We start from the raw sequence: 17243 nt of genomic DNA, 5'->3' as shown, positions 1-17243 counted from the left end.
AGTATAACTTAACAAACAAATAAAAATTAGAAACAAATATCGATATTGCGCAGCACAAGAGCTGGAGGGGTAGAAACACGATAATAAGGGAGGCAATCTACTCTGAAAGGGATTGTTCAGAGGTAAATCATTGATACAGGATTCATTCAAACGAAATGTGGGGTGGTTTCGAAAATTTCGCCAATTTTGGCCACATCTATTACCAAGTAACCCAAAGCGCAAATTTCGTCGATCTGGCCAAGGGAGCTCACACTCACTTAGACTTGAATTTTACTTTACTTTTACTTTTGTGTTCTACATACCTCTACATATCTCTACATAAATTACTCCGAGGTATGCGTCAACGACTTCAACATCAGATGTTGCCTACCAGCGAGCAGCAGTGGATCAAGTGCTACTTCAACATTCGAACCACTGCTGCTCATCGCGCCTATACTTTCTAGAACTTCATTTTCCGTGGACAAGGCTGCTCAAATCAAAGGAATAAGGATGAGGGATAAAGTTTCTGGCGTTAATCAATCCGCTTGGGATGCGCCCCCACGTTCAGTTCAATTCAGAATCGTTTGAGGTTCACGAACGTGTAACTGGCCTATAAAATGACTTGCAGTGGCTATCCGATGTGTCAAGTCAGTGTTTTTATCCTCCCAGACAAGTCTGATACCAATTTATCGACCCCGGAGGGATGAAAGGCTTGGTGAGCACTAGGGCGGATTCGAACCTCCGATCGATCATGTGGGAAGCGGAACCTCCAAGCGCTACACTACACCTTTTAAATAAAAGAATAGCCTGGAATATCAATGAATATCATAATATATGATAACGGGCTTATTCTGTCACGTGTATGTGTGTGTGCGTGCGTGCGTGCGTATATATATATATATATATATATATATATATATGTTTGTGTGTTTGTGTGTGTGTCAGTCAGAAAATTCGAAAAGGGGGGTGCGACGGGTCCACCGGCGCCAAATACCAATAGAAAGGGGGCGAAGGGTCCACTGACATCAACGCGCACCGTCGCACCCCTTCTATAGGTATCTGGCGCACCGACGCCAGATACCTATAGAAGGGGTGCGACGGGTCCACCGGCGTCGGATTGGCACGCCGGCGCCAGATATCCCTAACATAGGATGCGACGGGTCCCACGGCGTCAAATTCATGTGTCGTGGTGCAGAAGTATCGCGCAGTACCTAAGGGTAAATGGGACGTTGCAAACGTTTCATGTTCGTATCCACCTTTCGCGTTGCTGTTCACCTCTACGACTTCTCTGTTCTTCAGAAAGTGGAAACACCAATGCTAACTGCTGCTTAAATAGTAGCCAACTGTTCACATGATCTGACGTGCAACCCTATCTTTATTAGTACGATGATGTCGTTCACTTCATTTTATGTGAGTGAAACATCATTCTGTGAGAATGGTTGAGGGAAACCTATACTTTGGGTAATGATTCCAAGTTGTATCTATATTACATTGGTATCGAAGGAGCGGTGCGAACACCACAGAGAGTCTGAAGTCCGGTTTTAGCCGGACGTTCAGACTGGTAGATGTATATGAGTAAAATTAATGCATTGAATATAGATGCGATTATGATATCTTCTGGGATATATCTGAATTCTGTTAGTTGTTCCTCACATACCTTTTCCTTCACACCTCTGCAAAGAGAGCAGCTTAGGATTTCTGGCGTCTGCTAACATGCTTAGAATGAAAAAAGTGTCGAAGTTTTTTTATTGAATAAAATGTATATATTCATTCAACATAAAAGTTGATCCTGGGGTAAACGCGCGAGAAGTCAGGTTAAAGTACTAAGTACCTTAACACGAAAGTATGCTCAGTGACAAAAGTACCGGAGATAGTTACTTTTGTCACTGAGCATGCTTTCGTGTTAAGAAGATTTCAATAATTTGTCGAGAAAGATAGGATTTGGAATTTTTACTGTGAGTCTTTCCTGAGGCTGTGAATACCAATTCATGAAGTTCAACGGCTGGAGGATGTGGCACGATGTGTAAATCCAAAGGATTGCCCACTCTAAATTTTGGTACGTAGTATACATAGACGTGTTGTTAAAACTATAGGCTAAAATTGCTATCAGTTTTTATTACCAGTTAATTTTTTTGGCGCTATCGCTGTTATCAGAACTACGAAAACCAAAGCCATAACCGATTTACCCTCTCAAATTCTTCACCGTCCTACAGAAAGCGGTTCGCGTACTCAAGTGGCAATATATCGGCTAGTGCTTACGTTAATTATCGAAGCTGGTGGAATAGCTGATCTCACCACCCGGGACTGTGAACCACAAGGCATCTGCCCTTGTGGTCCTAGTACGACGTGTGGTAAAATGTTATGTCAAACAGAGACATCTGATGTGACGTTAGTTGTGACGCTGAGCACTCACAGGTCCTGCTCCTGTGCTTTGGGCCCCTATTCAAGACGCTTCTGGTGTTGTGTGTGCTATGCCTTCTCCTCGATTCTCGAGTAACTCCACATGTTACTACAATGTCTGACGTCCGAGCGCGATATCCAATCAACTCAGTGTCGAGAGTGCTCCATATTTATTCATGAAGATTTAACGCAGCTATGAAAGGAATTGATTCGAAATTAGATAACCAGTTTAGCGCTAGCGATACTTGTGAGTACCAACCTTGCCTGTAATTTGCCCGTCCGACGCGAACCCCAAGGACATCCCAAGATCATGTGTACTTCAAACTTGGGCAATGAAACCTGTTCACATCACAGCTTGGATTGGCGCTTACTCAACTTCAATCATCACGCTATATAATGACATGCTTATTCTTTCACGTGAGTATGTAACGAAATGAACGACATGAGACAGATCCCACAGTGTCAAATTGATGCACAGGTGCCAGTAACCGTAGTAGTGGGACGAGACAAGTTTCTTGGCGTCGAATTTGTGCACCTGCAGTGGAATGCGGTAAAATGGAGTGAAGTGCACTCCTCTGCAAGAGATTAGCGAGTGCGAAATTGAAATCAGCGCGATTATTTTGCATAAATACAGCGCAACAATTTTAAGTGGTCTTGTTGGAGAGTAAACGGGACACTGCGGACCGTTTTATCGCTGTAGCAACTCTTTGCATCCTAATGTACACTTTCACTTGTGTACTCGCCTGTGATTATCCGCATCATGTTTGCCGGATCCTTTTTGCATATACTAGATACATACATGCAGATAGATCTTAAATACTAACTAGCAATTTATGTGATAAGACATAACACCCTTATCCTTATCAGTATGATGAAAGCATTCATGCTTTCATCATACTGATAAGGATTTCACTTTCTCACCTTTATCGCCAATTGCTGATAGTATCGCATCGCTAGAAGCTGCTGTCAAGCTCTGCTGTCCATTCGCAAGGACAGTTGTCCCAAAAGCCCTGCTAAGGTTACGAGATGTTTCTGCCGCGGAGTGTCCGAATTTAAGTTCGTAAAGCATGATGACTCGATAGTCGCTTTCCGATTTTTCAGAGCCCTTGGGAAAAGCGCGCTGAAAAAATTAGAGCGATTGCTATATATATATATATATATATATATATATATATATATATATATATATATATATATATATATATATATATATATATATATATATATATATTTGAAAAGCAGAAAAAAACCTACAAAACGGTAAGTTCTATAACCTGACCTGGCAGTGGCGTTGGAAAGTTCTTCTTGCGATTTCTGGATAAGACTGCCTTGTGGGCATACTGACATCCGACTCGAGATACGGATTATTAACACAGAACCCGGATGATGGCTAGGCATATGGCAGTAAGCGCCATTGTCGACATGGATGGAATCACTGAAGTGATCGCAAAGACAATTGGAACAGATGCGGTAATCTTCTGTCATATACACTCGCTCCGAAAACATCTTTTAATTTAAGCATTTCGCACTTCGATGCGTATTACCAAGACAAAACGCACAAGGTGGTCAGTGCGATGGTCCTTGACGTGATGGACCTTGGCGATCGGAATGCACTTTACATGTTCTAACTGAGGGCGGATCTCGTGAACGTACCCTACCACGATCCAAAGACTCCCTCGCTCTAAACTGCGCTTAATCCTGTCTAGTCCTTTCGTCAAAGTGAGAACGATTGGAGGCTAGTCCAGCTTTCCCTGGCAACAAAGGACGGGGACGCCTATTTGGTTTTGCACGTCAGGAGCTAGATGTGGATGAACTTTATTCAGGTAAAGCTGACTCTATCGAGGGTTTCGTAAACTTAGCCTATGAAAAATTTGGCTCATGTTCTTTCTTACCTGTTTCCATCGGTACTCTGATGTCTTGATGATGCTTCAGAGAAGTAATAGAGCGGCGAAAGTATGCTAACATAGGATCCGAGGGTTTGTGGATTAGTCACCACACTGGGCGCTGTCGAGGTAGTAGGTGCCACGGTCGTATTGCTGTCCCAAAAGGATTCGTAAGTACCCCATTTATCCAACGAGGGCTGTATAGATGACGCGGCTGTTAACCTAAGCAGTGACACGGTTTCTGTGGGCGTGGGTTCCTACTTACGTTAGGTTGTTCTTGCGCGGTTGCGGGCTACTTCTTCACGCCTTAAGTCACAATGGTCTCAGCTGGCGTTAGAATGCGAGGCAGCAGTGACTCCTACGGGTGGTTTTCTTCCGGTTCGGATCTTACGGGTGGTGATGGTGAAGCAGAACTTGTTGCTGACCTACTATATTCCCTAACAGCCTCCGGGAGAACTGTCTTTCGCGTTCTACAATTTGTCTTTCTACAATGCAACTTCTGAAGTCGCAGTTGTGCGAAATGCTTTTTGTAATGGGATTGCCACCAACGCAGTGTTTGTGTATACGATTCTGATGTTGTGGGTAGATTACCTATTTGGAGTGGAACAAGCAAACGATGTTGATAGTCTCCGTCCAGCGGAGCAGTATAACGATGCTAATGGTACAGCACGTGCATCAGCTGCTTCTAAAGTGCGCATTAATCGTGTAGCATGTGCCGAAATGGCTGCCAAACTCATCACCGTTTCTCGGTTGCAATTCATAGATCCAAGCGATGAGGACAGAAGAAACAGCGAATTTGATGCGCAGTAAACAATTAAGGTACTTACATTTTGAAACGCTAGAATGGCTGCATCTCAAATGTTTTTCAGCTGCCACACATAGTGGACTGTTCGTCTAACTTGTTCTCGCTCCAGTTTCCGAGGTTGCTTCTACCTCCGGAGGACTCTCTATCAAAGATGGAATCTGTGACCTGATGGAATTGGTTTGCGCTACATACTATATACACACATAAAGATTCACCTTAACGAGTATATTTTTCCCTACGGTGTTTGTCCTTTGGTGAGCTTGTCTTCGCTGTTGCTCTATTGTCGTGATGATCTTCCTCAATTCCAGTCCGTTAGAAGCTGAAGTGAGGTTGCGACGTGCTTCTTCTCTTGCCAGCGACATTATCCTCCTTTTGACGTCTAGCGTCATAGTTGTTAATAAGGTGGACTTTATACCTGATGGAGGGGAGGGTGTTGGTGGTGGCAACTTGTTTATACATAAACCTTGCAGGTGACTTGCGCTGCTTGCGCCACACACTGCACACTGTCCAAAGCGGTAGAGGTGCTAAATTGCGCTAAAGACGATAATGGAATGTTTGGCGCATGCGAGAGAGGAGAATGAGTATAGGTGGAAGAGACAACAATGTATGGAAGAGATTGTGATGTGACGATGCCTATAGGATCCTCAAGACTTTCACACCTCGACGGTGAAACAAAATCGGGATCATTCACTTGATCATTCATTTCTACTGCCTTCAAAATCTATTAAGTCTGGGTAAACGAAATGCTATCAAACAAGACGGCGGTGTTGCGAAATAAGATGTTGTAATAAAGACTGAGATTTTGCAAGCGGTAAAGGTGAAGTAGAAGCTTTGGATGAAGCCCAACGTTACATTTTAAATTTCAGACTGCGATTCGCAGAATATGCAAAAGCGCCAAAAGGAATAAACTAGAGCTTCATGCATAACTCCCTAGAGAGAATGGAAGACAAAGTAATCGAACAGTAGGATGTAATCCGGCTAAAGAAGAACATATACTCCTTCCTATTGTTGACGATTGCGCGTGTACATTCTGCTGTCGACAACCCAAGTGACCTGCTTGCCTTCAGATTGGGCATTTGGCGGAATATCTTCATGGTCAGTCATAGTAATATAGCTCAGAGGGTTACCGCCAAATACGAATGGATATTGTATGGCTAATTTCACTGTGAGTGTATCGTTAACTAGTACAACGGTTAAAAAGTACGATAAACTAATATAACTGAACGATAAAGAAGCCGGACAGTAAGCAGTGAGCAAAGCAAAGCAAGAGAGAAAGCAAGAGGCAGTAAAGCAAAAAGGCAAAGGAACAAAGAAGAAGAACGCGATAAGGCTAAGGGCAAAATAGAGAACTTACAAATAAGCGAAATACAAAATGAAAATCTAGATATTGCATTATCGTGCCTTATAAGAGATAAGAGCACATGGAAAACAACAAGAGCGTACGCTGTTGCGCATTAAAGGAGAATGAAAGAAGAATATAAGATATATCGCGATAGAAAACAAAAAAGAAAGGAGCCAGAAAAGGAAGGAACGCGTAATAAGAAGTAAATGAATAACGAAAGAAAAGGTGTTACGAAGTGTTTACTGACGCCGTGAAGATCTTAGACACTGACTATTAACAGCGCCTCTGGTTGCAAACCGTACTATGTTATATCGCTATAGGAGCCATAGGGACGCTACCTTTAACGTTCAAGCGTAGACCGCAAGCATAATGAGGAATAGAAACAAAAAATGAAGAAGATAAATGAAAAAGAAAGAAGAGCTTACGTTTACTGCTAGAGATGGGTAATTGCACTAATGAAGCATTTAGAATGCGACAGCTATGGTGAAGATAACCTTTTAACCCATTGATGAAAGTGCACGCTTTTGTGTGTCTGGCACGTGGGACAGGCACACTTTAGGGCACCGTTCAACCGCAGCTCAATGTTAAGCCGGGTTCTCTCACGGTTACCACTTTTTTTCCTGTGTACAAATTTTTGTCCTTTTACATAATTTATCTTGTATTTGTTGTTAATCGCGTTGTTGTAGGATTTTTTCTACTCCCATTCATTCTGATTCTTTTGCTCTTTTGCTGGTAAAACTCAATTATCTGATTACATACAAATAATTGAGTTTTACCAGCAAAAGATGGACAAACCTGAGACGATTTGGCGAACAATTTCAAAGGACTATTCGATTAATCTGATGAAGAAACCACAGAAAATGGTTCTATCTTCAGTGATGCGTTAATGCTGCTTGCGAATAAGGAGTCTGATTCGAGAAATAATAGGAGATTTTCGGTGCTAGATAGTGAGAGCGAACAGACGAGTGGTTAAGCAACGCAGAAACTCAAAATGACTGGAAAATTTCTCATCAATTTAGTCCACATGATCCGTCACGTAGCTGTCACAAGACAATCGATTTTTACGACCTATAATTGGACAAGGAAGTATTGTCAGTAATTGTCGAAGAAAAGGGTAAGCAGAGCAAGGAAAAGGGTCCTAAATTTAATTACACATTTGCCGCCGATCAAAAACTTTATTGGATTATTTTTAATGAATGAAAAAACAAACCTTCCATAGGATGTATCTAAAAAATGCACAAAAAGTGTGATTTGCAATTAACGCTTGAATTTGCTTTTTGTTTTCAAAAGATGGGAACCTTTTTCCATACCCATGTTGTGTGTTATATTATTGGTTTTTGGCGCAGAGGCGAAGAATGACCAGACGAGGTGGACGAGGTCTCGTGAGAACTGTAGAGATGTCGAGCTGTACGAGAGTGGTGGTGGGAGACTGCCCGCCTTGCATCTTCTTCTAATCCAACGTTACTACAACAGTTCTTGGTTGCTACCAATTCAATGCATTGTGAATTTCTTCTATTTCGAAAAGGAAATATCGAAAACTAGCAATGAACGAACGAATAGCAAAGGAGAAAATCCGCAGCTGACAGAAGTGAATAAACACCAAGTAGTATAAGAGTCAAATTTGTTGAAATGTTGTTGAAATATTGGTATTTAAATATTTTTGTGCTATTCTATTTTTATTCTGAAATCTATGAAGCATCTTTAAATACTGATTAGAGGACATAACAGGAAGAAAAAGGAAGCAGCACAAAGAAGAAGGAGTCTAAAGAAGTACCGCAGGGATCCACGCGAATAAAATAGCTGAGCGAAGACGGGACTAGCACGTCTTCTCGTCATGAGATGGAAATCATTACGGAGAGGTTCTACTCGAACCTTTTCCATTCATCAACTCCTGTGTCAAGCCCGATCATCCCCACTGGTGAAGCACCATCACGGATTCTCCCTTCGGAAGTACGAGTCGTTATCGAGAGCATGAAACCGGGCGCAGCCTCCGGACCTGATTTTATATCAGCAGACTTTCTTCGGGCTTATGGTCATCCATTTCATGTAATCTTAGCAGCGCACATGACATCCTACCTTCAGAAAGAAAGGATCCCAGACCAGTGGAAGACCTCGCGAACACTTTTTATCCATGAGAAAGGTGACCGAGAGGACCTTCGGAACTACCGTCCGATATGCTTGCTGAGCGCGTTATACAAAGTATTCACCAAGATCATCCTCACGCGCATATCTAGGACGCTGGATGAAGCCCAGCCTCAAGAACAAGCTGGATTCCGTCAAGGGTTCAGCTGCTTGGACCACATCCAGACCGTGTCGAAGGTCATAGAGGTTTGCCGGGAATATCGCCTGTCCCTTGTTCTAACCTTCGAGAAAGCCTTCAACAGCGTAGAGGCAATGCAATACTGTCAGCACTGGTCGATCAAGGTGTGGACGCGTCGTATGTGAGGACATTAGGCAATTGCCACGATTGATGCACCACTAAGATACAGCTTTTCCACCGCCCTCTCACCATACAAATTGGAAAGGGGGTACGACAAGGCGATACTATATCACCGAAGCTGTTCACGGCTGCATTGCAATGGATAATGAAATCACTTTCCTGGGAAGAAAGGACAGAGGAGTACAAATTGAAGGCTCCCAAATCGTGGAAACTTCGTCATACGTATACCTCGGGCGTTCTATGAACATGGAAAACGACTTGAAGGAAGAACTGAATAGAAGAGTGAGAGCAGCATGGGCATCATTCGCAGCCTTCAGGGAAGGAACTGACCAAGATCTTCGTACCCATCTGTTCGACTCGACAATCCTTCCAGCGCTCTGTTACGTAGCGGAGACGTGGGCAGACACCGCTGCCACGTCTAGGAAGCTACTTATTACCCACAGAGCACTTGAGAAATGTCTTCTGAAATTTAGCCGGCGCACACAACACCTAGCCGGTCCTCGCAGCTCCGACTTAAGAGGAATGTCCCGTCTTCGCGACCCACCGAAATATATATCGAAGGCAAAGCATAGATGGGCCGGTCACATAATGAGAAGAATCGACGATAGATGGACTAAAAGAACGCTAGAGTGGATCCCAAGAGATGCTTAACGCCATCGAGGGAGACCGCCAACGAGATGGGCTGATGTGTTCGCTACACGGATGGACCAACTGAGAGCTCGGCTGGATACGGCTCAAGGACTTCGTCAACGTCACTCACGAAACTTGAGAACTTGGATGACAATGGCGGGGGAACGAAACGAGTGGAAGAGATACTGGGGCCCGCACGTCCAGTGAAGACGGGCCACCTATTTGTCTAAGCAAGTAAGATTCCAAAAAGACCAGAAGTTGAAAAAAAACAGCGATGTAATTGTTTTTAGGGCAAATCTTCTTTTCTAAGAAACGTGACATTTGTCTTTTGGTCCTCTTATGAAGAAGTTATTCGCCATTTTTCAGACCTAACAATTTGCACAGAATCTGAACTCTTTTGGTCATAAGTTTCCATTAAATATACTTTTAAACTGCTGTATACTACGTGCAATCAAATTCTTAGTCTTTTAGAAATAGTTTGAAGTTTCTAACTCTTTTGATGAAATTTGACTCAGCCGGGTGTCAAACCTACGAGGTCTCATTGTTACATTGTCAACGTATATGGAAAAATTTAATATTAATTATTATAGTATTTTATAGTGTATATAATTATCTAATACTACGTAATATTTTGTCGTGGTTATCATGTAATCGTCCGTTCAGTATACCCCCTCCCATTACGACCCCCTACGTGTAAATCCCATCACACGCTTGAACCTGTGTGCTACTTCATTTCGCAACGGAACCTTTTCTCTGATGAGTGTGCCGTCATTCGTGTCTCTCACGTAATTTCTTTTGCTCGTAGAGCAATCGCGTGGGATTTGAATACGTTCTGCAGCTATATGAAAGACATGAAGGTCAGCGTAGGTATGTTTTCTCGCGTTGTAAGGACAAGGCCTGAGACAGTTTCCAATGCGAGTCGTGCGCGTGTAGCCTTGGTCTGGAAGTGAAAACTTCCTGACCAACGTATGACTTGTTCGCCTCTCACTGGTCACCATACTTTCCGACGTCTAAGACGGCAGGACTCAGTGCGGAGAGTACGGAGGCATGTATCCTGGACTAGGAGGAAAACATGTTTCACCCACTAAGCAGTCCTTCCTACTTCAATTTCATTGCTGGTCGCAACCTATATGGATCACAAAGTCACTTATCAACATTTTACCAGCAAAGAATCCTGGCAGTGGTTTACTCTTGGCTAGGTTTCCGATTCGGAGAAATCGCAAATCGTTGGAGGTGTCGAACGTTCTCAACTTGGAAGGTCCTGCCAAAGGATGCACCTCTGCTGTTCATCGCAGTTTGACGCCCTGAGTCACTGCCACACTGCTATGAGGCGGTAATCCTTGTGGAGGTAAATGCTTATAACGAGCAGTGAAATCTTCATCTGTGAGAGCGATGAACGGTACTGTCCATTGAACTTCGTTCCGCTATCCTCGGTCCATCGACGTAGAGCATAAGTGGGCAATTTCCTCTTCTGTTGCTTACCAAGATACCCAATGTTTAATTAGAGCTGATTATTTAGCTCTCGCAGTTCTTGGAACGTTTGCTGTTGATGCATACCCAGGGTCCTAGGTTGATGGTTTCGGTGTTGGTTAGATACAGACAATACTCTTCCCGATGCAATTTTGAGCCAACATCCTATAAAAGTTTCCAGTTGGATAAACGCGCTTCAGCGAAAAAGTGTGCTTTGATTACATACATTGCTATCCAACCAAAATCTCATGCAGCGAAAATACTTTTCCACTCATTTCAGCACTGGAAATGTTTCTGCAGTCAACGACCCGCAGAAGTGTCACTGCACCCAGCCAAATAATATTGGATAGCACGACTGAAAAAGAAGTCTCAGATAGTTTCATTTCCAATGCCCTTATCCTCCCAAAGACAGACGTATTGTATCTGAACGTTACGTAGGTTTCAAGAACTGCTTGCGATTACTTATTAAAGGAAGAGCAAGAGAGAGGAAGAAGAGACGGAAGTAGCCTTTTGCCTATAAGCGTCTTTCATTGTGTGTTCAAATATGTGACTCTGATCCCAAGATGGGCTTTGCGTTTGTGACGTTATGTCGACAGTGATTTGTGACATTATTCGATCTAGCGCTCCACTTACACATCGCTCTACATACAATCTTTTTCACATGCAAAACACAGTTCTTTTTCCATTACACTTCAACAATGGCATCTACATCGTTATTTCTCCTTTTCAACAACACCTAAGGTACAATGTGAAGGAAGTGAAGGTGAGTCAAAAAACTTGGGATGGTTCTTAGAGGTTGACCATATAGCTAGAGTTGTTGTAATCGATGGTAATGTGATCTGATCTTTCCAATATTACGATGTAATTCTCAGTGACCAACACAGAATAGAGAAGGTAATGTAAGGACTTTAAGCAAGCCATGGGTGTTGAAAGTTCCATGTAATGTTATGATAAGAATCTTGGATGCGGTGTTTTCATCTTATTTGGGACTCGTTGAGACCCTTGGATACTGCTACGCTTAGCGTTAGCGAGTCAGAACAATCCGTCCTTGATTAGAGCATATTTGGAATTCGACTCAAAGTCTGTAATTGGAGAATAACTGTGTCAAATCTCAGAAACTAAAACATGCTGTGTACCATCATAGTGAATTAGAAACGTTAACGAGTTCAAGTGGTCACGCACATGACTTTTTTTTCTTGGTGCTACCGAACAGATTTTTAATAACTGTGATTCAATCAGCAATTTTATTATGCATTCATTTCGCAATATTAAGTGTACGAGAACAAATAAACAACATACAACCCGTCAGCTGCCGTTACCGCTAAAGAATAATGCTGGTTATTTGTTTGTTTGCTTTTTTGTTTCAAATACTGAGAGCAGTGTAAGTGTTGACCGAATGCTTCGTTACCGCAACGAACGTGTTCAGGAAATTGGCACCTGTTTGCGATGGATGAGCCATATCCTTGCATTCCTCTATGTGAAATAGCTCCATATAGAAATCGCTCAAATTTTCGTTTGCAGATCCTTCCTTCGGTAGCTTTTCAGGCGATTTCAAATAGTAGTATAATCCTTCCAAATTCGCAGTAATCGAGGAGGAGTGCAGTAATGGATGCGATGGACTACAGTGACTACAGTCACTATCAGTGACATGCGACTGCAGTCACTGATAGTGACTACAGTCAACGACTGAAAACAGAGGTTGGCTACTGCGCTCGTCCTCATTCGAGGGCCTGAAAATTCGGAAATTTAATACTTGGAAATTACACGTTGCACACTTCAACCCTCTGTGTCACTCTCATACCTCTAAGGTTCTGCAGTTGCGATTCTGACCAATTTCTAATTGAGAGATTGTAGTGTTTTTGTCTCATTGTTGTAGCGTCCTAGTGTACATTCTCTATATATTCATTCCACACATTTTTTTAAAATCTTCATTCTGTTGGTTGAGATTTTGAACTTAAGTTTAGTTTTGCCATTATTCGATGTGCTTGACCAAAGGAACAAGTACCAGATACTTCTCAAATTATTGCTGCAATTAGTATTTTGATATGCAAGATAATGAGCTTTCCTCAATGTTGCGAGTCTTCAAGCGGAAAGATTGGTGAAATATAATTAACAAAGACTGCAAAATTATTCTGTTTGCTTTCTTTTGTAACTCAGTGATAGCATGCTAGCTTATATAGTTGGTTTTGATTCGTTGTACCGCAACCGTACAGTCACTAGAGCTGCAATTTCAAATTACACGTTTTCATTGAAGGCCTCTCTTTCTTTTTACCTGCCTCCATTGAATGATACTTCAACACCTAATAGCCGCCTACAATGATAATGCTTCATGAAAATATGTATTTGGATAACTTCTGCCACACTGATGCGCTCAATTAATAACACTCGAGTAAACGTAGTGGATAAGATGGCGAAAAAAGCAATGTTCGTTCTGTTTTCAACGTCAATTCTTATTCATTATGAAGGAACTTTTGAATTTCAAACCCCCGATGATAACTAACAACGGTCAAAATTTCCCTCTCGGAGATCTGGAGTTCCAAAGGTGTTAATTTGTTCATGCATGATCTAAATGCCGCAGCTAGCAGCTAGTATCATATCAATTCTTTTGATAGTTATCGATCAAGCTGTTAGAGCAGTTAAAACGACCACTATGAAACCAACTATGCAGAAATAATGCGATGGGATGCGCGCTGTCGTGGCTGTACACCACTTTAGTCGGCACGGCAGGTTCAGCTGATCTCCCCACTGTTTTCGCCAGTGCCGGATGGTATACATGTGAGCACAGGCTCGTTCTCGATTTCTTTGCTGCTCGTCTTTCGGTTAGACGTGCTAGAACTCAAGGGAGAGACGTCCAACGTCACTGCCCGCTACGCCCGAACAGCGGGCTATCACAACAGGACCGTTGTGGCCGGCCTACGCCACATAATTTCTCCTAGCTTTCTAACCGCTCGTCCCTCTCTCATTTGTTCTTATACTTTCATACCATATCCACGTCCTCGTATATTCGTTTATCATTTGCTTTGTTTCATTTCAGTTAATTTGCAGTGAACAGTAAGTTGGTATAAATCCGAAGGGTCAGCAGGCAGGTACTACAGACCTTTACACGAGTGCCCGTACGAATCCAATTAAAGTAGATCATCGCAGTATTTTTACCCAAGTCCAATCTTCCTGGATCCGACTAGTCCACCTCTGCTCTCTGCTTCTCTTCTAGCAGACCTACATTGCGGGAGTCATTCCGAACTGTTTGTATTTTTGCTTGTGGAAAGTAAAATAGAAGCAAAAACTACCACATTTACTTTCACCCTTCTATGGATTTTGTGGGTCTTAACAATCTTGAGTATGATCAATTAGGAAGAAATGGTCGGATATCACCCCCTCTCCATAGTCTCCCATCCCGTATACGAATACTCCACCTGAAATCCGCACCACCTCAGATTCGTGGAGCGGTGCCTTTAACAGTGCATTAGAGGAGTTAATTCCCGAATAAATAACCCGTCACATTTGCCGTGGTCTGCAATGGTCTGCTTCGAATATTGATCGTATAAACCATAGGTGAGCGATTTTGCATGCGATATCCCCCTCTAAGTCGACATTCTACTTCTACATAGAGCAAGCAAACTTTCACAAAACGAGAAAAACTCCGCAATAATGAAAGTTCCCCCAACTCCTCATTTCTTTTCTTCAACTTCTCTATATCTCTATATTAGCATATTTCAAATTTTTATGGAGAAATTATTAGTCGTATCTCCACTCTTATTTAAAATGCGATGCCTTTATTTTTGAATTTGTAAAATTTACAATCCCTATTATATTTGGCAGCTTTTAGAGTGCCTGGTCGAAAATAGTTTTTTTTAGAATATTCCAGTTTGTATTGAGCTTTCTCAGTTTGGAAACGTCTACTCACGTTTTGTTTTCTTGCCTGAATTCTTTGCCCTACCATTGTTTTTATTGGGTTTTCTGACGTGTTTGATGACAAAATGTGAATTGCTAGAAATCCCAGGAGTCACATTCACAACAGTTAAATCATGCACATCTCGCTCTGGAACTCTCAGCACTTTTCAAGCTTATCGAGGCAAAAGCATTATGCCGTTTCGAATTCATAAGATATTCCGAACATCACAGTGTTCAGGACAAGTTTTTAATGTGGAACGTATATTATTTCATGGGAAAGAGTGACAGGAATGAGTCGCTCGCTAATACATCTTATGCTGTTGCCATAATCGTCAAAAGAAGAAATTCCATAATGGTGATAGAAAGGTTGGGGGTCATAGTAATTTGCGCAAAACAAGGTCGGAAACAAAATTGTAACTCCGAGTAACTAATAATGTGCCATGCAACAGCCATCGTTCCAAGCGATAGCATGTGGTACTCCTCTCTGGAGGTGTGTGAGTGCCTTAGCTTTATATCAGGAGACTCACAAAATTATTGTGGAAACATTGCAAAATTTGCCTATACAGCCGAACCTATATAACCTTAACTACCTTGCACTTCGCCGCAGATCATCAAATACCCGAGATGTTGAAGTATGTATGGCACGACATCATCAATCCTATATCGTTCCTTACGAAATACTGGCTTCCTTCTTGCTTGCACCATGATAAAATGACTGATGAACAGGAGAAATCGTTTCGAAAAGAACTGCTTAATTTTTGGAATTTTCTTTTTTTGGAACATAACATTAAGTCGCAGGAGTCACTGAGAAAATCTTTCTTCATGCTATGCATGTGTATGTAAAGAGAACGAAGCTTATTATATTTCTTTTTTTATTCTGTAAACCCTCCATCCGATTCAAATATGTGTAGATCAGAAACAAACTTACTGTTTGTAGTGATGTTTGGAATTGCAAAAAATTCCGTGATTTTGTGTCTTGACAAGTTCAGAACTTGAGCTGAGATCATGGATTCCAGATAGGACTCGTGCACTAAAACCAAACAAATAATTTTTGTGGTACACACAGATTTCACGATCAGCGTTCGCCAGTGGAGGTGTTCTGAACATGCTGCTTTGCTTTTGCTTTGCGGCAGTAGCTAACATTCGGCGGTAGCTCTCGTCTTATCGGGTATGCTATCAGGAAGACAAATATGAGAGGATTCGGCGTCAATTCTGCATGTTGCGTTTTTGACTTCAAAAAGTCCAGTCCTTTTGACTTCCACTCTCATGCCCGATCCCTGCGATGAGTTGCGGTCGTGAAGACACGAAAAGCGACCGTAAGATCATAGAATGGGCCAACACAGCAGAAAGAGCAGCAAAACAGTTTCGTCGAATATTTTGGTGTGGTGCCCTTCCCACCGAGTACAACCCTTAATTGCCGTTTGATGAATTATGGGGATTCTCATTTTATGGGGATTCTCATTTTACTACTACTGGAGCATAAATGACATGTTCTGAATCAGACAAAAAATGCGAAAAAGTTGGGCGTCTGGAGATCAAATATTACATCCAAAAACCACGTACGCACACCAACAGAAAACGTAGCTAGTGATTTCTGGAAAGCGGTTCTCTGGTTTTTGATCCTCTGGAATTTTCACGGAACCTAAATTCTAAGTGAAAAGAAGAGTGTTCGTTGCCGGACGTGCCTACGGCAAAATCACTGATAAACAGATTCATCGTTTCGAAAAAAAAAAATCACATTTTTCGAAACAAAGTTAAGCCAAGCCAATAAAAAACAAAGTGTTTTTTATCTTTACAGACGGCTCTGTTACAATTTTATCGACTCCGGAGGAATAACCATCGACCATTTTGGTCTTCTTTGTTCACGCAATCAGTATATATCAATCTTGCGTCAAATAACCCCGTCTTTCCACTAAGGATGTTTCATGAAAGAATAATGAGGACAATCCCTTTTTTTCTCGTTCCAGTAGTTTCCTACTGCGTCAGGAGCTACACCGCTCTACCTAGTGTTTGGAGAGTTCTTTCTCCTTCACTCACGCAAATCGGGCCAGAAGACTTTGAAATACTAAAGACTTTATGTTTCGTTAACGCATCGTAATCTGAGTCACTGTCATTCAATGACATGTCACCATGTATGAAAAACAATTTTCATACTCTTACTGTGGAATGTTGTTTTTGAAGTACAGCCACTGCAACAAGCCACATGGAGATCGGATATCGCGTGAAGCGTTCTTCGTTATTATTACAACGAATTCTTCTCATGCTTGGATTTTCCTGGCTTTTTAAATTCTTTCTTAGTTTTTTTTTCTACTCTTTCGAAACAGTCTAAGAAAGGTTAAACAAAAAGTAATTTTACTCATTTTCCAAATTTTCCTCGACTATTTTAATCTCCATTTTTCACAG

At 41.9% G+C, this 17243-nt stretch overlaps 3 protein-coding genes across 3 annotated transcripts; all 3 read left to right on the top strand.

The window, feature by feature from the left end:
• Positions 1–4835: 4835 nt before the first annotated feature.
• RB195_014392 (uncharacterized protein) lies at positions 4836–5072 on the top strand (the record flags this gene model as incomplete). Its single annotated transcript, XM_064204640.1, has 1 exon — positions 4836–5072. The coding sequence occupies one exon, from the start codon at positions 4836–4838 to the stop codon at positions 5070–5072; it is 237 nt and encodes a 78-aa protein (XP_064060521.1).
• Positions 5073–8248: 3176 nt separating this feature from the next.
• Positions 8249–8854, top strand: RB195_014391 (uncharacterized protein; the record flags this gene model as incomplete). The annotated part of the gene is made up of 1 exon (XM_064204639.1): positions 8249–8854. The coding sequence occupies one exon, from the start codon at positions 8249–8251 to the stop codon at positions 8852–8854; it is 606 nt and encodes a 201-aa protein (XP_064060520.1).
• A 133-nt stretch (positions 8855–8987) lies between these two features.
• RB195_014390 (uncharacterized protein) lies at positions 8988–9500 on the top strand (the record flags this gene model as incomplete). The annotated part of the gene is made up of 1 exon (XM_064204638.1): positions 8988–9500. One exon carries the CDS (start codon positions 8988–8990, stop codon positions 9498–9500), a length of 513 nt encoding a protein of 170 aa, XP_064060519.1.
• Between the last annotated feature and the right edge of the window lie 7743 nt (positions 9501–17243).

This window comes from Necator americanus, chromosome V (genome assembly GCF_031761385.1).
Source record: "Necator americanus strain Aroian chromosome V, whole genome shotgun sequence".
Taxonomy (NCBI): Eukaryota; Metazoa; Nematoda; class Chromadorea; order Rhabditida; family Ancylostomatidae; genus Necator; species Necator americanus.
The sequence above is the reverse complement of the archived record's forward strand: the minus strand, read 5'-3'. Positions and strand labels throughout refer to the sequence as shown.